The sequence below is a fragment of the Ictalurus punctatus genome, chromosome 21, assembly GCF_001660625.3.
Source record: "Ictalurus punctatus breed USDA103 chromosome 21, Coco_2.0, whole genome shotgun sequence".
Lineage (NCBI taxonomy): Eukaryota > Metazoa > Chordata > Actinopteri > Siluriformes > Ictaluridae > Ictalurus > Ictalurus punctatus.
Genome location: NC_030436.2, coordinates 13,038,443 through 13,058,224, shown reverse-complemented (window position 1 = coordinate 13,058,224; position 19,782 = coordinate 13,038,443). Strand labels below are relative to the sequence as shown.

Sequence of the window (19,782 nt, the reverse complement as noted above, 5' to 3'; positions counted from 1 at the left end):
GTATGTTTGACTCAATGCTGCTGAATGGCACTTCTGTGATTAAGAAGATGGCATGCCATAATTTTTTTTTTAACGTGCTCCATTACACACAACAAAGCCTCCTTGTTAATGAATGTAAACAACCTCAGACATGAGAGTATGGTTACCTCTCAGACACACACTCTATTGAAAATAGTAAGAAAAGATTTATAAGTAAACTAATCCTAGCCCAAATCTTCAATAATTATAGTCATATTCAGAGTCTAGGAAAATAAGAAGTAAAAAAAAAAAAGAAGTATGTTTCAGCACTTTTTCAGTAAAAAGAAAACATATCTAAATGGCTATTTTTCCACCTTAAACATTTTGTGTACTTAGGTTTTTATAATTTTCCAGCTATTTTCTGACTCTTAAAGTTGAATTTCATTGACTAATCAAATAGAAATATTTGCCCTTTATACAAAATACAAAAAGTTTTGTAGGGGTAATGCTTAAAACATGGCTCTGATAGAATTTGGCTCTGATAAAAAAACAAAAACAAAAGTAAATTACAGAAGCGAAAACACAAACAGATGGATCGGTCAATGTGAGATTATTTGTAAGTGACCACAGCCAGTCACAGTAATTGCCGGTCACTGGAAATAGCATCAATCCAATAATTTTTGCTTTTTCCTATCTGTGGAATTGTCCACCAAATATAGAGAAGCACACATTCCCAAGCCATTGATGAAAACCATTGCTCTTATTTTGCTTTTGATGAAATGAAGTGCTCGCTCGAGCTGCTGAAAGATTGCAAAATGTGCAAAAAAAAAAAAAAAAAAAAAAAAAGTAGTGAAGATGGGAAAACTCGATGCTTACCTTCATATTCAGTCTCCACTTTTAATAGCAAAAAGACTCAAACAGCCTTAATGCTCCATGATTTTTTTCTTTGATGACTCATGCAGTGGAGAAAAGCTGCTTCTTTTACAAGTAGGTGACATGAAGTCAAAGCTGTAAAGCATGGATGACTAACTGCATGACAGTAATGGAAATGACACAAAAGTGATTTATAGAGCAGAATGTGGCGTAAAAGTGATCATGCTTGGCATAAAAAGTCCATTCCACAGCTCATATTATTAGTGATTGTGGAATTACATTTTATTCAGTAGCCCATTTTACCCAACTGATAAAAGTACAATCCAAGCCTAGGGATGAGCACTTGAGGGTTTTTAAAGTGGACAAACTTCCAAACCTGAATCACACATATATAATCATATTGTCTAAAAACAGAGCGATCAATGTCAATTTTTCCTAAGACAGCATCATGTCAGTGTGTGTTTCTTCTGCTATGTTAATTAAAGTGAGGTGTGCGCGTGCGTGCCACGTGCAGCATTCAGCTGGAGGACGAGTACAGGTTTTGGGGATGTCTCATTCCATTCTTAATCATGCAGAAACACTGAACACATATATTGAACAGTTAAGAGTTTTCTTTTAAGCAACACAGGACACTAGAAATACCACTCACACCAGGTTGTACATATTGCTTTGAACCACCAATTTGTTTATAAGTCATGCATGCCACATAGATGATATTAGGTTTATACAAAAATAACACCAGTGCTTATTATCGTATTCATATGAATTAAAGAAATTGGTTTCTTTCTTTCCTTTTTTTTTTTTTTTTTTTAAGCCTTTTCACAATCGAATACACTTTTGAGTGAACTCAGGATCTCAGTTGTCCAAGTTATGGAAAATAGGCGGTTGTGACTAATTCCAGGTTAAAATTGCAATCTTTTATTTACAGCTGTGGTGTATCACTCCTAAACCTCAAACCCAAAAGAAGAGCCATCAGAGAATCTCAGTAGACTAGCCACGCAGTCGAATCAGCTACTGCATGCCATCTTATTTTTTGCACTTCAGCAAAAATGACAGACCGGTGCAATAACAAATTGTCCTGGAGAGCAAAATCGGTTGAAAATGTCGAAATTGAAACTGCTGTTGATTAACATCCATGTACAGCAAAATGTCCAGGGATAAGATGATGTAATGAGATGGATAAAAGGACAAAGTTAGGTTCACAAATATTCATTCAGGACATCTTTAGGACAGATGTGCGGAAACAAAGTAGTGTCATTTCAACAACATATCACATTTATGTCGGGACTTGAATAATAATAAGTAATGATTGTACAAAACAACACTTTGGCAGAACTTTCTTTGACTGTAGAACAAGCTTTTGATTTCAACACTACACTGAACGCAGTACAGGGTGCACTAGATGTTCATGAATTGAGCAAAAAATGTCCTTTAGACAAGTTATATCTGGGCACACACATGAGTTTACTGTCACGAAACCATGAAACAAAACAGCCCATGGTGACACAGTATATTAAAAAATAATAATAATAAAATAAATTATGCCATAATACCATGCCAATGAACATAGTGTGGTTGTACATGATGAAAATATGCATATGCATTTCAATTCATATTTAATTAACAGAAAATTCCTTTTAGAACTAGTAACGTCAATGCAAATGTCCGTGTAACATTTATAGTAGCCAATATGTTAGATAAACTACAGGCTTTAGTTTTCCCAATGCACCTACACCCAACGGCATTTAAACTGAATCTCGCTAGATTAAAAGTAAACACGTCATGCTCTCTTCTCTCCTTGGCCAAAGCATTTCCTATTAAACGTGGCATAAGTATATCTGCAAAACAATGTACTCTACTGCCTGCTTTGCTTAATTTGTTACGTCACCAAATGCTCCAAGCCTATACACTTTTAATTTATAGATTTCCAAAATATTAAAAAGTACTTAATATAAAAATACAGAACAGTTGTAAAAAACAGAACAGAACATCAACGTTTATATGAAATTTACACATTTCACTGTAGTAATACATCACTTTGGGAAATAAGCAAAAATTTTTTAATTTTTTAAAATAATTGCCAGTAGGGGGAAGTACGGCTTTGACTAAACTGTAGAGTTTGTTCATGTAATATTAAAGTGGTCCGTCGTCTCTCTTTTAGGCAGTGACTGATTTTAAAAGCAAAGAAGGAAAGCAAAAATGGGATTATAAAAGAACAACCTATAAAATATGGCTCTTAGCAAGTAGAAAAAGGATATTGAGGATCCTGTCTAACCTAGCTAGGTATGAAGTCAGGATGAAAAATATGGCAGTACTATGATTTGGGATTTAGAAGCACATGGCCAGAAGTTGGCAGGATTTTCTGCACAGCTAACAGGCCGTTCATAGGGCTCGAACAGAGGCTTCGGGTTGCATAATACACGTAGTTATTATGCATTCATTTTATGCTGTTTTATTATTTGTTTTCCCTTTGGAGGTGGAGCGTTGGAACTGCTCGGACCCTCATAATGTCTTCTGCAACTGATCAGCACAATATTGGGTAGAGTCTAACATGGAACGGCAAAAAGAAGACCCGAATCTAAGATGAAAATCGACTCTAACTGCAGAAACCTGCGCTCACGCACACAAACGGGTGATCACCAAACAAACTCTCAATCATGAGTCATGTTAAACACAAAGTGGAGAAAGTTCCATTTTACATCCTCTAACTTGAGTAAAGAAGTGATTCTGCTAATTTGGGGATTTTTATTTAATTTTTTAAAAATCTGACTTATGAGACTGACATGATGAGTTGCATGGCCCACTCGTCCCATCTTGGTGAAATCACACACGCTTTCTTTCACTCTACTTTCAGCATAGCAGCCTTAGGTCTGTGCATACAGAACCCAAAACATGATCAAATAAACAAAGACAACCAAGGATGACCTTAATTCAAACAGTCAATGTATTTGGAAAAAGAAAATGTAGTGTGTGTGGACTCCTGAAGACATTGATAGACAGCAGTTTTGGGGAATAAAATGGACAAAACGAAAATTAAAAAAAAAAAAAAAAAAAAAAAAAAGACTACAGACAGTGATGTACATCGCTTGTGTTTCAAATCACCATAAAATGCAAAAAAGGAATAAAACCATGTAGGAACATAAATGCACATTTCAAGTTGTAAATCTGAAAGGGTAAAAGTCACTGAATTGGTGAAAAAAAAAAAGTCCTAGGAAACATGACGTTCAAATCAGACAGCGGAAAAAAGAAGAAACAAGGATACAGTGTTAGTGAAGGAAAGGCTGCAGCCTCCGAGCTGCCCTCGTGTGGGCGAGTTAGACTGTGCCATGCGTGCTGTCAGAGCGCAGACGCCACGCCGAGAGTGGAGGAGAAGCCCAGGGAGAAAATGGCTCCATAGGAGGATGCTGCATGATGGATGAGGTGTTTTTCAGGGAGGATCTTGCAGGAGGACAGGATTGGGACTGATGCAGGGTGGAAAAGATGGTCAAATGGAGGACTTGCGGCCGTGGATGGAGCTGTCCGGGGGTTCTCCGCCTCCACCTCCACTTTTCCTGGGGGAGGCGGAGGAGGAGGACGCGGAGGAGGAAGGCAGCGGCTCGATCTCGGTGCTGTTCTCCTCTATCGTGGGCACATGCTCCTCCTCCTCGGCACGCGGCATGAACTCAGGGTGGACCATGAAGCTGTGGATGGAGCTGTTGGACTCGAGGCCCGAGTACAGTGAGCTGCGGAAAGCGTTCACCACCTTAATCTAGGGTTTTTGAGAAACAAATGCAGAGAGAAAGAAGGATTAGAGAGATTACACACACTGTATGAACGTGTGTGTATCTATCTATCTATAAATAGATAGACAGGTGTGTGTGTTGGGGTGTATATGGTATGTGCATTGAATCTGCATTATAAAACGTGAGTACGTGAAGAATGACACCATCTCGAAAGGGAAGCTGCATGTGAAATTATACCAAACAACAAATAGAGCATACCACAAACATTAAATTGCAAAAAAGAAACCCTTCCCAACTGAACAAGGGACACAAGGCATGAACTTCAAGCACATCACATCAAACACATCACAGGCAGTAAAAATAACAAACACTAGACATGCAACCCACAAACAGGCAGCACCCAAACACGTGCACACTGTACTGAACAAACGGCTTATTATTATTCTTTTAGACAGGAGGCGTTGAGGAGAGAAATGGAAAAGATGAGATTTTTTTTTAAAAAGGAAGAGATACAGTGATATACACACAGTAATCTGGGCTGAAATTCCCAGAAACACTACAGGACAAAGGTTCTCAGAGCATCAGCGGGAACACTCTTTGACATGATTACTATTTGACGATCTTGGATTTGAAGCTCTTATGTGACTTGTTACATAGGCAAGAAGTCTGCTCAAGAGTAGGTGCATTTAATCTAACAATGTCTGGATCATGCAATCATGCATTTAGAGGCGTTTCATATCAATAATGTGTGCACCATGCCGTGACACGTATGTCCAAAGCCAATGGAAGAAAAGAGAAAAGAGAGAGAGAGAGAGAGAAAAAAAATGTAGGGATGCATGATATTTGTGTGTGTGTGTGTGTGTGTGGGGGGGTGTGTGTGGGGGGGGTTGGTTCTCGACTGAAACATTTGGTTTACTCGTCAAAAGCAGAAGTGCCCATTATTTAACTGGACAACCATGTTACTGCTCGGTTTATGTAAGTGGAGTTCAGAAGTCTTAGGATAGATACTAAAAAAAAATCTCGAATGTGTTTCTATGATACAAGACATGTATCACAATTATTTTTATCTCCAGTAACTAAAGCTTTTTTTTTAAAAAAAAAAATTGTAATTATATGTATTTTTTTTTTTTTAAAGTTAAAATAAAAGCATACTGTGAAAACATTTATCACAATATCGAAATTATACAATTGCCCTAGAAAGACATTTTGACACATGGTCCTTGACTCCCATGGAAATACAGTAAGATGAATATCAACTGCACTAAAATTTTTTCTAAATTATTATTCTTATGAGATACTTAGAGGAGACTGAAGATCTACCATTAAACCAAACATTATATTTAGACCACAAATCAACCAGAATCAATTTTATAGATTCTGAATTTGATAAATTAATAAATCATGCATAAGTATTATGATCTTCATCCTCTTGACACTAAGTGGCGTGCATATTTTACTATCATTTTTGCCTTTCCAGAGCTTGGGAGCATTCATTTTTAAATACACATACCAAGTTGTCAAGGTGTGTTCAAAAGATGATGATTAACCTGTTTAGAATGATGATTATTCTTCAAATCGGGTACATGTTTTCTTTCTATGAAAAACAGCACTCAGTTCTGGTTAAAATGTTTATCCACTGTAAAAATTGTTGAGTACATTTTCCAATTGTACTGCTATAAAGTTAAAAAGACACTCCAGGTGAAGGAGACATCCTTTGCTAAGTTGTGAATAGTGCATGCAGGTTAAGGTCCTATACTAGACTTAAGATCTGGAAGTCTCTCTGCTGAAATCCTGGCAGACACACAAGCATGAAACCACCATATGTCAGGGTAAGAACACACACACACACACACACACACACACATTTTTGTCAGGTGCTTGCTGGAGTGTAGAAAGGATCAACTGGAGTAAAAGAAAGATGAGCTCCGATGCGTCAATCTTTTAGCAGCAGAAAGCTGCTCCAATTTACATGGTGCAGTTCCATTTTAACGCATATTGAGAACTCTTGCCACTTTGTCTGATCAGCAGTCTTTTACTCTGCCAAGTGCATGTGTTTGTTCTTGAGGCTTTGCGTTTCTTTATCATGCAGCTACTCAGGTTTTGTTCGCAGGGCCTGATGTAATAGGAAAGACATTTCCTCTTCAGAACCAGGAAATATCCAGGAGATATTTTGCAGATCTTAAACATGTGCATTTGCACCCTGACTTGATCACATCCTTAACGCTGTGACTGCCAGTGCTGCACCTTGCTTATGCCTGAAATGAGGCACGTTTTCAGGTTTTTCTGTGCTGCTATTAAACCAATCAACTCATATAACCTTGAAGAAACCGAGACACTATAAATATTGATAATCCGCTTAACTATGATGACAGTTTATATTCCCAAAATAGCATTTTGTCATATGGTCAAATTTCTAATAAATCTCATAAGCTGCTCTATATCGTGGCTTCAGAGAAAAGTGGCCCTTCACTCGACATGTCTGTCATCCCTTTGGGTTTACTCATTAAAGTTTAACCTCACAGAAATGATCCCACATGAAAACTGCTCAGGAAGACACAAAAGAGTAACACACAAGACAAAGGGATTTCCAAAAATGGGCAAACATCAATCATTTAACTACCCATAACAGGAGATATGCTTTTATATTTTCCCCTCTGAGAAGAATTGTCATTTATAAATCATTTCTCAGCGGAAAATCAGACTGCTTTGATAAACGCATGTCACAAATACAAGCTGACAGTTTTCTCTACTGAAAGTTAAAGGGATGCCGTGGAAATGTTTCCGCCTAGGTAACCGAGATCAAGGGGGCAGAAGAGTCATGACTCGCATTTCCTCCTGCAATACAGAGTGGGAGGGATGAGTGAAGCATGGTGCGTGTCATGTCGGAGATCTGGAGAGAGAGGGAACGAGGGTGGGGCCGGAAAAAAAAAAGAGCCTAGAAGGTGGATAGAGAGGAAAAAAAGAGGGTGTGAAGTGTGAGAGGGTGAGAGAAAAAGAGATGGGAGGGTGTGTGAGAAGGAATGAGCGAAGGGGGAGGAGAAATGTCTGCGAGATGTACAGTCTGCCATCTCTCATCAGTGGCGAGAAAGTGAGATACGAGAGAGAGAGAGAGAGAGAGAGAGAGAGAGAGAGAGAGAGAGAGAGAGAGAGAGCTAGAAGGGTAAGCATCTGCACATTTCCGTCTCTCTCTCTCTCTCGTTTCTGTTGCTAGGCAGACAGTGAACAGGAGGCACAGGATGTGCCGACCCATCACCTTGGAGACACCTTGTTCTCTCATGATAACTCAAGGTCATGGGCCAATTACACTGCATTCCATCAGGCTTTTATCACTTCCTATTTCATCCCTTCATTCTCCTTTTAGAGAGGATTCTGACCAGACACATTATTAGGGGTAGAAAAATCATAAATTCATTAGCTAGCACACAGGGTGAATAAAAGCTTCAATGAGCTGCCCAGTGCCATGTTTTGGTTGCCAGGAAACTTAATTAAAAAACCTAGCTAACATAATGAACTAGTTAGCATTAAAATCGACCAAGGAAAATGAACAGGTATATTCCCATGGACAAAAAAAATTGACAAAAAGTGCAGTGTCTGTCCTTGCATTGCACATAAAACTACTTATTTGAGCCTGGCTAGCATTTTCTCTCGATATGTTTATCCGTGAGGTGACTGTGTTGTGCTAGCAGGACAGTTATAAATGACGGTTTTGGGCTGCACGTTATATTGCTCGGTTTTCGTCAGTTTTTCCGCATACCTGCATGTTCCTGATTCTATGAACATTGTATTGTCATCCTTGCACAATAAATAATCTGCCTAGTAAAAACGTTCTACTGTTTTTTGTTGCAACAGCAACACTGCAAAAAATTTGCATGTGACATATCTTGAATATGGGCACATTTAATTCAATTTGATTTTCTATATATAGCGCTCTTAAAAATGGACATGGATATAGATTTAAATTTGTCCCTAATGTCCAAGCCAGAGGCAATGGTGGCAAAGAATAACTCATGTGGAAGAAACCTTGAGAGAATCCAGACTCAAACCCATCGTCTTCTGGGTGACACTGATGGTGTGAGGAGTCATTACAAATTCACAGCTGTATACTATAAAGTCAGCCTTTGCTATGTGTGTTGAATGGAATGTCACCGCATCAACATTTCTTTTAGTAAATATATTTCCAATGAGGTTATTCACATGAAATTTTCACCAGACATCAGTATTACCTCAAGAAATCCACAAATATAAAGAATTCACAACATTAAAGTCCATAAATAAAGTTGTGTAATAAAGTGGAATGAGACAGGAAAAAAGTATCAAAGACGCTAAGAAAAAGTTCTCCAAGGCAAGGTAAAGCAACGAACCAGCTGAAATCCAAGTAGTTAGAAAGTAATTATACCACCTATCTGTGCAAATTAATATCAGTTGGGTTAGTAAATTGATGCTCTATAAAAAGGTTTTTCATTACCAAGGTGTCACAAAAGAAACATCTCATGATGGGTAAATGGCAAAAAGTTCTCCCAAGACCTTTGCAACCTTATTGTTGCGAAACATATAATAAATAAATAAATATATATATATATATATATATATATATATATATATATATATATATATATATATATATATATATATATATATATATATATATATATATATATATAAAAAAAATATCAGCATTTTAACTTTAAGTCTATAGTATCAAAGTGAAGTTATCCAGTGTATTCAATTTAATCTAATAGTGAGTGAGTAATAATATTTTTAGACTGTTTGTTAGATGCTTTTACGCATTTTCGTATTCTACTGGCAGATAATTTTGCTTCTGTTTAGAATATTTGCCAATAGAACCACACGATTTTAAGCTTTAAATTGGTTTAAAGAAACTAATTTAAAGAAATAGGATTAATAATCATATATTTGGTGTATTGAAATCTTATAACTAACTGGAAAGACTAGATAAAGTTGACTATATTCAAGATATTTTCATTTGGTTTTTTGCAGCAAAATGTGGGATGTGTGCAGTGCAGCAGGAGATGGGAAAGAGCAGTGCGCACTATAGTTACAGCATCGAGCTGTAAAAACATTTGTTTTCCTAAAGTTCTAAAGGAGTGTTTTTTTTTTTTTTTTTTTCTTTTGCTGGTTGTTGAACCTACCAAGAATGAAAAAACTAAAATGCTAAATAGGAAATCTGCTTGTTCTGGGCACCTAGGGCTACTGATTTGTCCATCAGCCTACAATTCTACTGCTTCTCCATTTCAGCTCACCAATTGTGAAGAGAGAAGTTTTCTTGGAGAAAATGATCAAAGAAGCTGTAAATGTTATGTATTAATACAAAAAATTTAGAAAAAACACACATGCATGTACATTCAGATAGACATGCACAAATGGAGATGTTCATGCACATACTGTATACTCTTGTGTTTGTTTATTTTATTTTTTTAATGCACTAGATGCTCAGCTATTAACCTTTGTGAAACCCCGTAATTAGATAACACTTAGAATAACTCTGATCCCCTCAGGGATTAGAGGTTAATCTGCTCCTAACTTTCTTAATCAAAAAGTAAGGAGCAAGTGAAAGAAGAAAAGCAGATCAGCAGCAAGTCAGCATTCACATTCTGAACACCTCGGAACTCATATAAAAGCAGGCTTTCATTCATTGGCTCCATCCATTTTATCTCACAAGGCATAATGCATGCAGACAGTGGCAGAGCCATTTATATACCTGTCAAACACTGTGCACTGGTATAACCAGAGGGCCAAATGACAAGAGTGATCGAATAAGACAGAAGTAAGTAGATATTGTATATATTTTACATTTGTCGTCTCATGTATTCTGGTTGAAGTGGGTGGGCCTTTCCTCAGCCTGAATATTTCCTCAGCCTGAATGGAAAGTGACATTTGCACTCCATGTGATTGATTTAATTTATAATGCACTCATATTTGTCTTAATTTCAGGAGCAATTTACTAAATCAAATCGCAAATGGCTCTGTAAAATTATTTATAATATCACATACAGCTGGATTTCAGATAAAGACTCTAGTACTAGCCCCCCATTCCAATGTTTGTTAAAATATTTGGACTCAAATCTATCTAGTATTTCCTATTACAAGATTGTAGTAAACATATATACAAGTATTAAAATTAACAAATATATGATTATTAATCTTGTTTGTAGACAGTCAGTACGTTTACATGGACAACAATAATCCACTATTAACCCGATTAAGACAATACTCTGATTAAGAAACTACCAGGTGAACAGAAATTTTTAATTACCTTAATCCGATTAAAGTCATACTTGAAGCAAACACAAATCGAATTAAGACATGTGGAGTCTTCCTGTTTTAGTCGCATTATCGACGTGTATTACAGATATGTACACACCTTAATCACATTAACCTCGTGCGAGAGTTTTCACCGCATTTTGTGACAGGACACAATCACACACAGCAGTGCTCAACCGTTTTACGGCACACAAGAGAACACAGCTGCGCCTAAAACCACATACTTACCTACTATAGGCCTGTAGTAGACAAAATACATGCATCTTGGCTACTATATAGTAGGTAAGTACACGGTTACGGACGCAGCCCACGGCTTCACGCAGTCGTCTATTTGCACGCATAACATGACAAATAATTTACGAACGCTTCAAGTGCGATTAAGAAAATTTAAAATAAAAACACCCAAAACTGTATACGGTACCATAACGAAGATGTACTGTATGTTGATATGTGAAATTCTGGTGGGAACTTCGGACGGCGTGGCAACGTAATGACGTGTGCTGTTAATCGATCTACGTTCAATAACATGTAAAACGGGAACATGAAAGGAGTATTCTAAACACGACTCATGTAAACAACTTAATCCCAATATTGTTTTATTCAGAATAAGGCAAATAATTAGATTACTGCTGTCCATGTAAATGTAGTCATTGTTTACTAATTTCAAGCTTAAAAGAGTTCCATTCACACATAATTTTGCTAATTTTAAGCATTTACTTCTAGAAAAAAGCAAAATGATCTGCCAATAGCATCAGAGGAAAAATGTAAAGCTCAAAATGTATTAAGAAAATAAAAGCATCTAAAAACAGGCTGATAATATTATATTATAGAATATTATGTTGACTTCCCACACCAGGGGACCCCATATGGAATTGCTTGATTTACACATGGGCTTGTGAGAGAAATTCACAATCTATTTGTTTCATTTATTTAGTTTTACTAATGAATACTATAAATGTTGCTCTATGAAGAAACAAGCTACATTTCAATTAAGAGTCAATTTTAGTCTTTGTTACTATCCTGACATGCTGCACTAGCATAAGAGTTCAGCAATAAAAATTTCTCCATTTATCTACCTCTGCTAGTTCCTTGACAATGTCACGAGATTGAAGAAAACGACATGATGGTAAATAATGAGGAGAAACCAAAATACCAAGGCTTGAGGTCAAAGCAAATCCATAATATAAATTTGCGCTCGCTTGACAAAACAACTTTGGGAATTGTGCTAGATACTTGTTTTCGGCATATAACATATAAATGAATAAATGTAGAAAATGTTTTTAACATTCTTTATGAATTTTTGGAAGTTTTTACTGTGGGGTTCTTCAAGAACATATACTAGGACCGGTCATGTTGAGCAATGAGATTAGATTTACGTTTACCTTACATCCTGCAAACGTGCTACCTATAATATTGGTAGAGTTTTACAGAGCCTCTTTAAATTAAACATCTAAAACAGACTTCTTCACTGTGTTAAACAGGAGAATGAGTATCTGAAATGTGCTTTGTCACAAAAGTGTGTTCCACCCAGGCATGAAATTGAGGAATGGGAAAGGAATTTGACTAAAATCCCTTCACCCAAACTTGAGTGCATAATCTATGGACAGAGCCAAATTCCACAGATAAGCCTTCATTCTAGAGTACCACAGAAATCCAAAAGCTCACATCAGAGAGAGAGAGAGCGAGCGCACGCATTTGGTGATCTGAGACTCAGAGACAATGACAGACAGTTGGAAAGAGAGGTGAGAAAGAAGGTGGTTATAGTGCTTTGGTTGCTCGTGCAGAAGCAGTTTGGCTTGTGTGTTAAGAGCCACTCACTGCCTGCAGTAGAGGAGGAAGCAGGAGCAGGCAGCGCCATGGCAGTGGAAGGGGAAAGCCCTACATGCGTGGGGCTAGAAACTGTTTTTGCGTCGTTGTGCTGGCTGACCACCGAAGGCTGGCGCCGCAGCGCACCGGGCACTGCCGTTTGGCTTGTCTGGAATGTATAAACCACGTCCATCTGGAAAGGAGAGGGAGAGGCCCGGATGAAGAAAAGAGAGAAAGAAGAAGAGAGAGGGAAAGGAAGACAGAAGGACACCAAGATGTACAAAGCAATCAGTGGTTATAGCAGACATATGTTATTGAAAAACAGACAATGAAAACCCCAATATAATTAGGTTTGAGGCAGCTGAGGAAGAGGAGGGATTAAAGGAGACTTTTTTTTTTTTAAGTGAGTAAAACTTTTTCTTTTTGTAGGGGAAAGTTTTTCAGTTATTAGGACTAAGAGGAGGCTCCTAATGAAAAGAAAAAAGGGAAATTAGGACCACAAAGAGGTGACAAAAGTGGTTCTACAAGACAGGCATTGATGAGTTCTCTGCGAATCGTGTATGTGCCAATTAATTCCTCCATTGTGTACCACTAACCATGCATGACTGATAAAAAATAGAAATCCAGGAGGATTAGAAATTATGTTGGTGGGACAGGAAAGGCGATAAGGAGCTAATTAGTAGAGCAGCAGTTTTTTTGCTGCCAAATGGGGAGACGGAAAGGGAACATTCAACCTTGTCTATCTCGGAGCTTGAAGGCAAAGAGGGAAGAGACAGTCTGGAATTCAAGGACAGGGAAATGGATTTGGGACAAAATCCAGGGCAGATGACACGCACGACAAAACTTCCCATTTGTCCCCTGATATCACTGTCTGCTCCAGTTAAACACAAATCAGTCATCACAGTGCACATTCATATGCAGAACACGGGACATAAAATACATAGAGGTATATAAGAGAAGATAAGATAAAATACACATAAGATATAAGAGGCATCAATCAAAAAGTTTTACCTAACAATTACATTTCAGCAGGATAACAAGGAAAAGCATGATACAAAAAAAGACTGGATAAAACTAGATATGAGATGAGCAAAGCATAATCTTCAAGTAATGCATTTCACTAATTTTGCAACCTCACAAGCAGGAAATATTAATACAATAAAAGGAGACAATCAGAATGATTTTAGGTATTATTTTCACAATCAATTACAACAAATAAATAGTTTATTTGCCTATATAGCTCTTTTAATTCAATGTGTTTCTGCACCACAAAGGGAAAGTGCAAAAGACAGACAAAGACTGATGGCCTGAATGCCTCGTGATCTGTTTCGCTACTGTAAACAAAATTACATTTCAGCACCAAAACACAACAAAAATATGATCAGTGTTAATCTTTCCATTTTCAGAGGCGGAGAGAAAACTTAATGAAGCCCAACGGGAGAAACATGTTGCCTGTGGACATTCATATGGAACGTACACCGGAGCTCAGTAGGAGGCATCACGCCCCTGCCTCGGCATTCCATAAAGAATTCTCCATCATGCTCAGTAGTCCTTCAGCCAATCCACACCCACAAAAAAACCCCAAAACAAACAAACAAACAAACAAACAAACAACAACAACAAAAAAAAAACAGACAATCCTACAAGATAAACAACTATGTGCAAACCCATGAACCTATTCATGCTGGGAATCCTTTAGTAGAAACTGTATAAAAGTCTCCATACTGAAGTAGATTCTCCAATAAAGGCTTTTTATTAGAAGCAGCTTGGGCAGGTCAAACCTCGAGCCATCTAGTGTGTTGCACCCAGGATTTTGGTCTCTAGAGATACAGTCTCTCTGGGTTTCTAGTAAGCTGTAGATCAGTTTTATACCCATGAGGGAAATGTGTTACCTCCCATAGTGTCTTGTCCTTTACCATGGAGTACTGGGATGTGACAAACACCACTGCTCAGCTCAGCGTCTTAAGGGAGTTTGTGAATTTGCATGAATGGGCTCACAGGAGGAAAAAAAATGACTGCCCTTCATTAACATTTACATTTTTTGGTACGTTTTTCCATCATTGAGTTTTTTGTTTAACCAACTGCTGTTTACTTTTACATTATACCACAGCTCTTAGTTCTGTGAAGTTCTATAATTTCGGCTGTGAGGTTTATATTAATGCACTTGATCTCATGTTATACGTCATCATTTCTATAGCAACAACTCAATCACACTGACTTTTAAGGCAGATGCTCTAAGCCTAATGATAAACAGATTAAGAAATCATGGTATGTAACAAAACAGCATGTCTGATATGACCTTGCACCGGCTAATTGCGGCTGAACAGGTGCAGTATTTCAGCAATTCACATCGACGTTGAGAAAGGTAGAAAAGAAGCTGATCAGCTCGCAAACAGAGATGTAGGACACAACACTTAAACTCAATAAGGGCAGATATTGCTGAGCTAGCTATGATGAAATGTTAAATATTGCCTTGCTAAAAGAACTCCAGGCGATAGGTTAGATTGAAAAGGTTAAATTGAACAATACAGCTTCAGACTCTTATTGAGATTATGGCTATATGTTTCAATGTTATGTCTGCCTGGAAAGCAATTGTGACTATAGTGCAAATAATAGTGTTTCACTGTGCCTTAAAGGAAAAATCCACCATTGCATATTAAGCTTTATAATATACATGTGATTTTCAATGGTGTGTAAGATTAATTTTGTAATGAAATTTTTTATATTAACTTCTTTCATCGGCTTTAAAAGTTTCCTACATTACCAAGAATGTCATTCAGTGGAATGTAGTAGCGGCTGTAGGATTCAGCCCTCACATCATTTCTACCTAAAGAGAGCGGTGCAGCAGTGCTTTACTCCTTTAGTCTGTCCAGCTGTCTCATCTCCACACCTGTACACTCTGCTCACACAGATCAGCGTACAAAGCCTCAACTTTCTAATAGCCATCATGCTGCTCATCTCAGAGATCACGAATTAGCCGAGCAGAGTCTTTGTGGTAAATCTGTTGTTTGTTTTTTTTGAATAACTGCTTTGCATTCTGGTCCAGAAATTTGTCAATGATGAAAAATTGTGAGAAAAGATGCTCTTAAGAGCTAACAAAACTTGAAACGAGCTCATTATTCCTTATTCGCTATTAATAACAAATGTCCCCCTGTGATGTCATCGTGGCAGAAAAATGCTAACTTAACACAGCATCAGGAAATAAATTAGCACCAGAATCATTAATCACATTAAAAATACTTCAATGTAAACCTATTTAGGGTGGAGCAGCCTAAAGTATCAGCATTACAATGTTATAGAAAATCTAATATCACACACTACTATGAGACAACCACAGGAAAAGTATGTATAAACAAGGATGTACAAATTTGCATGTTCATGAAGGATTGAGATCTACTTATAAAAATTTTAAAAATGCAACGACTTCATGTTCCTCGCTCCTGCAGCTGTGGTCGTGGCTAGAAGAGAAGGCTACAGTGGCAAGTGAGAGGCATTGTGGGAGTACCTGAGTCTGGATGCGGTTCAGCCCTCGGAACCAGAGGATCTGACCGCGGCGCAACTCCATCTCAGCGTGGTCTATCTCATCCACGTCCTCTTTCTGCTCCTCCTTCTGCATCTCCTCCTTGGTGCTGCCGTGACCAACCGTCATCAGGAACTTGAGCCGGTGTGTGGGGATGGCGGAGATGAACTGAGGAGGAAGGAGAGGAATGTCAGATTAGCAGTTCTACTTTAAAATGATATATTATATACAAAAATACATATGTAGAATGACCTACAACTTGTTTCAGGTGTTCAGAATCTACACCCCATACACACCTTTCTATCATAGCTAGCATGAACTTTTTCAGCAATATGTGCTATAGTAGCTCTTCTGTGGGATCGGAGCAGACGAGCTTGCCTTTGCTCCCCATAATCATCAGTGATCCTTGGGAGCCCATGACCCTCTCTCTGACCACTTTTGGCAGGTACTAGCCACCGCATTCTGGGAACACCCCAGAAACCTGCTGTTTTTGTTTTAGAGATGCTCTGACCCAGTCGCCTAGCCATTACAATTTGGCCCTTGTCAAAAAGTCACTCAGATCCTTACGCCTAGGTCACAAGGACACTAGTAAGGACAATCAGAGGACCATCAAACGGGGCATATGTGGCTAAAATTATAGCTGCAAAATAATTTCTCTTATTCTTATGCTGAACTCTGCAGCTTGATAGCCAAACATGGTGCTTTCTTATGGCCTAGTGTCCACTCTCCATTGAAACCAAGTCTTTAAATTTCCAGGTTTTCCAGGACACATGGAAACCTATTACGCCGGCATTACGATGAAGATCCAAGCGTGAATATTGGTGTAATAGTAGAAGTGAACTAAAAATGCCAATGCGAAAATCTAATTGTGTTCCAGCTAAAGTTACAACTCCAGTGAACACAGGTACATCTAAAACAGTGAAAAAAAAGAAAACATTCACAGTTACACAGGCGAGAGCGAAGATTCTAGATAGTGACAGCAGTGAAAGTTCAGGCGATGTTGAAACCGAAACTGATAGTGATGCAAACTCTCCTGATTCAGACCCTGATCCGTCTTCATCTTCAGCATCAACCAGTGCGACTGACACTGCAGGGGTCTGGAGTCATAACCTGACCATCTCTGTGCATTCGTGAAAACACTACCTGCTGGTCTGATTATCACCAGAAAGTTGACTTTTGGCGCTAAAATGCATTTATTTATTTATTTATTTATTATTTACTTGAATTTATTCAAAGGCATTGACCACGCTGATGCTCGTATGGTACTTCTAAATGAATATAAGGATTTTAGCGAGCATTTTTCGTAATTTCTCTAGTTAAGAACTGTGCTCTAAGTGGAGTAAAAACACTGAACTGCTTCATTTTCAAAGTAATATTACACAAATACATTATTATAAGTTGTTCCAAGGCCTAAAAATGTTAAAATTAAAATGTTGATTTTGGGGCCAATTTTGGCCTGGGAACTCAGGGTTGGCGTGCTGTTTCTCTGGGGAATATAGGGTTATGGGACATAATACTGTGGGAACTAAGGGGTAAGAGGGTTAATGGGTTAATGATGCACTTACCCTACTAAATGCAGTACCTACATACATTCTCAGATGAATGCAGGGTGGTTGTTGTGTGTGTGTGTGTGTGTGTGTGTGCGTGTGTGTGTGCATGCATGTGTGAGAGACAAGGGGGACACAGTGGGTTGTACCATGCTCAGTTTCCATTCCCCTGTGATGGTGTGTAATTGTGGGCTATAAACTTTTCATGTCTCATTATACTGCCATGCAGTGTGTCTTCTTTGGGATGTGCGATATTTTTTTTTTTTTTTTGGGGGGGGGGGGGGGGGGGGGGTGTTGGATCGGCAACAGTTCACAAGCAATGCTGTGCGATGTGCCATCACCTCATCCACCATCCACCCTCCTCCTCATGCCTTCTTCTCTCCCTCCCACAGACCTGGATTACATGCAGTTTCACTCACCAAAATACACACACACACACACACACACACACACACACACTCCTATCAGGTGCGAGCTGCTGAACGTCACCTACGTCTGAGCACTATGCCATGATGTTTTCATTACACCGTCATGCTGAGAGCAGTACGGCATCTCTCTCTCTCTCTCTCCCCCTGTCTCCCTCTCCCCCTCTCTCACACTGTTCTTTCACACTTTGTCATGTGCAGATGGAGCCTTTCAATGAAGAAAAAAATAAAAAATAAATAAAAAATAATAAAAAAAAACACCTACAAGATTTATTCAAACGAGCGGAGCCTTTTAGAATCCTGTTTGGAAGAGATGGAACAGTGCACCATGCAAATAAAAAGCTTTCTTGTCTATTAAAAACCATGGGAATTTGCAGTACCTGGCCCCAAAGCAGTTCACCCACACCAATGAAAATACACCAGAGCCACTGATCCAGGGTGAGAGCTGTGCATGAGAAAGGCTTCCCTCCGAGTTGCACAATGATGATCTAAAAAAGACAGACAAGAATAACTAAATGAGCACTAAAGAAGTCCAGCTTTGATAAAATAAAAATGACAACAAAAACAAAGCAACACTGAATTGCTGACAACACTGTGCAAATCATCTGTTGATATGAACCATCACATCAAATGCTGTGAATGGTTTATTTACACTGGCATTATTTAGTTCTAGATTTGAATCAACTTATGGACCAGGCTGCATAATGCTAGTTTGTAAGTGTGGTTCATGACACCAATGAGAAACGAGTAACACTGGAAATGTAGAACCCCTGAGAAATGTGGAACATCTGGTTCCTCACTGAGTGCGTTGCCATGCATGCATCCAAATAATTATGTATTATGCAGCATTTGCATTAAATACTGTTCACAACCCCTGGCAAAAATTATGGAATCACCACACTTAGAGGATACTCACCTGGCTTTTTAACTTTGTAGCAAATAAACAAATCACAGATATGACACAAAACAGTTTTGACACAAAACTGAACATTTTGGCTTCGTGAACATACCACAAACAAACTAAATTAAACTGTTTTAATTAATGGCATATTTTTTTCCATTCAACTCATGGTTTTCTCTTAAAATTAAGGCCTTCCTTGCGAGACAAGAATCTTCACCATCTGAATTATGAGTAAGTTTCTTTTACATTTTTCTGTATTTCTGGTTTATAATTTACTTTCATATTTGCTCTATATCTCTACTTTATATATAGTTATACTGCTTGCAAATGGTTTACTGTACTTCCTACTTCATAATATCATTATATTACCCTTCTAATATTCTACATATCCTACTACTCTTTATATTACCCTTATAATATCTTAATACTCCTTTTTATTATTCTTATAAAGTTATAATGTTATGTGTGTGTGTGTGTGTGTGTGTGTGTGTGTGAGAGAGAGAGAGAGAGAGAGACACAGAGAGAGTGTGTGTGTTTGCACTCCTCAGCTCTTATACTTCTCTGTGACTAATAAACCATAGTGTGTTACTCTTAAAAGATCTTAAAGTGTGAATCCAATTCGTCAATATCCGCCTAATACCGCTTCTGTGTGTCTAGGTGCCCGTCGTCATTTTTCCTTCTCTCCTTTACTGGAGGGGCTGGATTTGGATCTGAACACTCACCATCAGCTCGCGCATCTCACTGCTGA

General features: G+C 38.1%; 1 protein-coding gene across 6 annotated transcripts in view; it reads right to left on the bottom strand.

Annotated features, from left to right (window-relative positions):
* Positions 1 to 912: 912 nt before the first annotated feature.
* Positions 913 to 19,782, bottom strand: part of atp2b4 (ATPase plasma membrane Ca2+ transporting 4) — a 120,443-nt gene continuing 101,573 nt past the window's right edge. For 3 of the 6 annotated variants that reach the window (XM_047149487.2, XM_017450368.3, XM_017450367.3), the window contains 3 exons: positions 18,514 to 18,621; positions 16,147 to 16,329; positions 913 to 4,579 (listed from right to left, as the gene is read on the bottom strand). In XM_047149487.2, the coding sequence (XP_047005443.1) occupies positions 4,316 to 4,579; positions 16,147 to 16,329; positions 18,514 to 18,621 (555 nt within the window). In that variant the 3' untranslated portion in view covers positions 913 to 4,315. Of the gene's footprint in view, positions 4,580 to 12,653; positions 12,835 to 16,146; positions 16,330 to 18,513; positions 18,622 to 19,782 lie in introns of all 6 variants that reach the window. The other 3 variants (XM_047149488.2, XM_053674227.1, XM_053674228.1) reach the window with 2 other exon arrangements.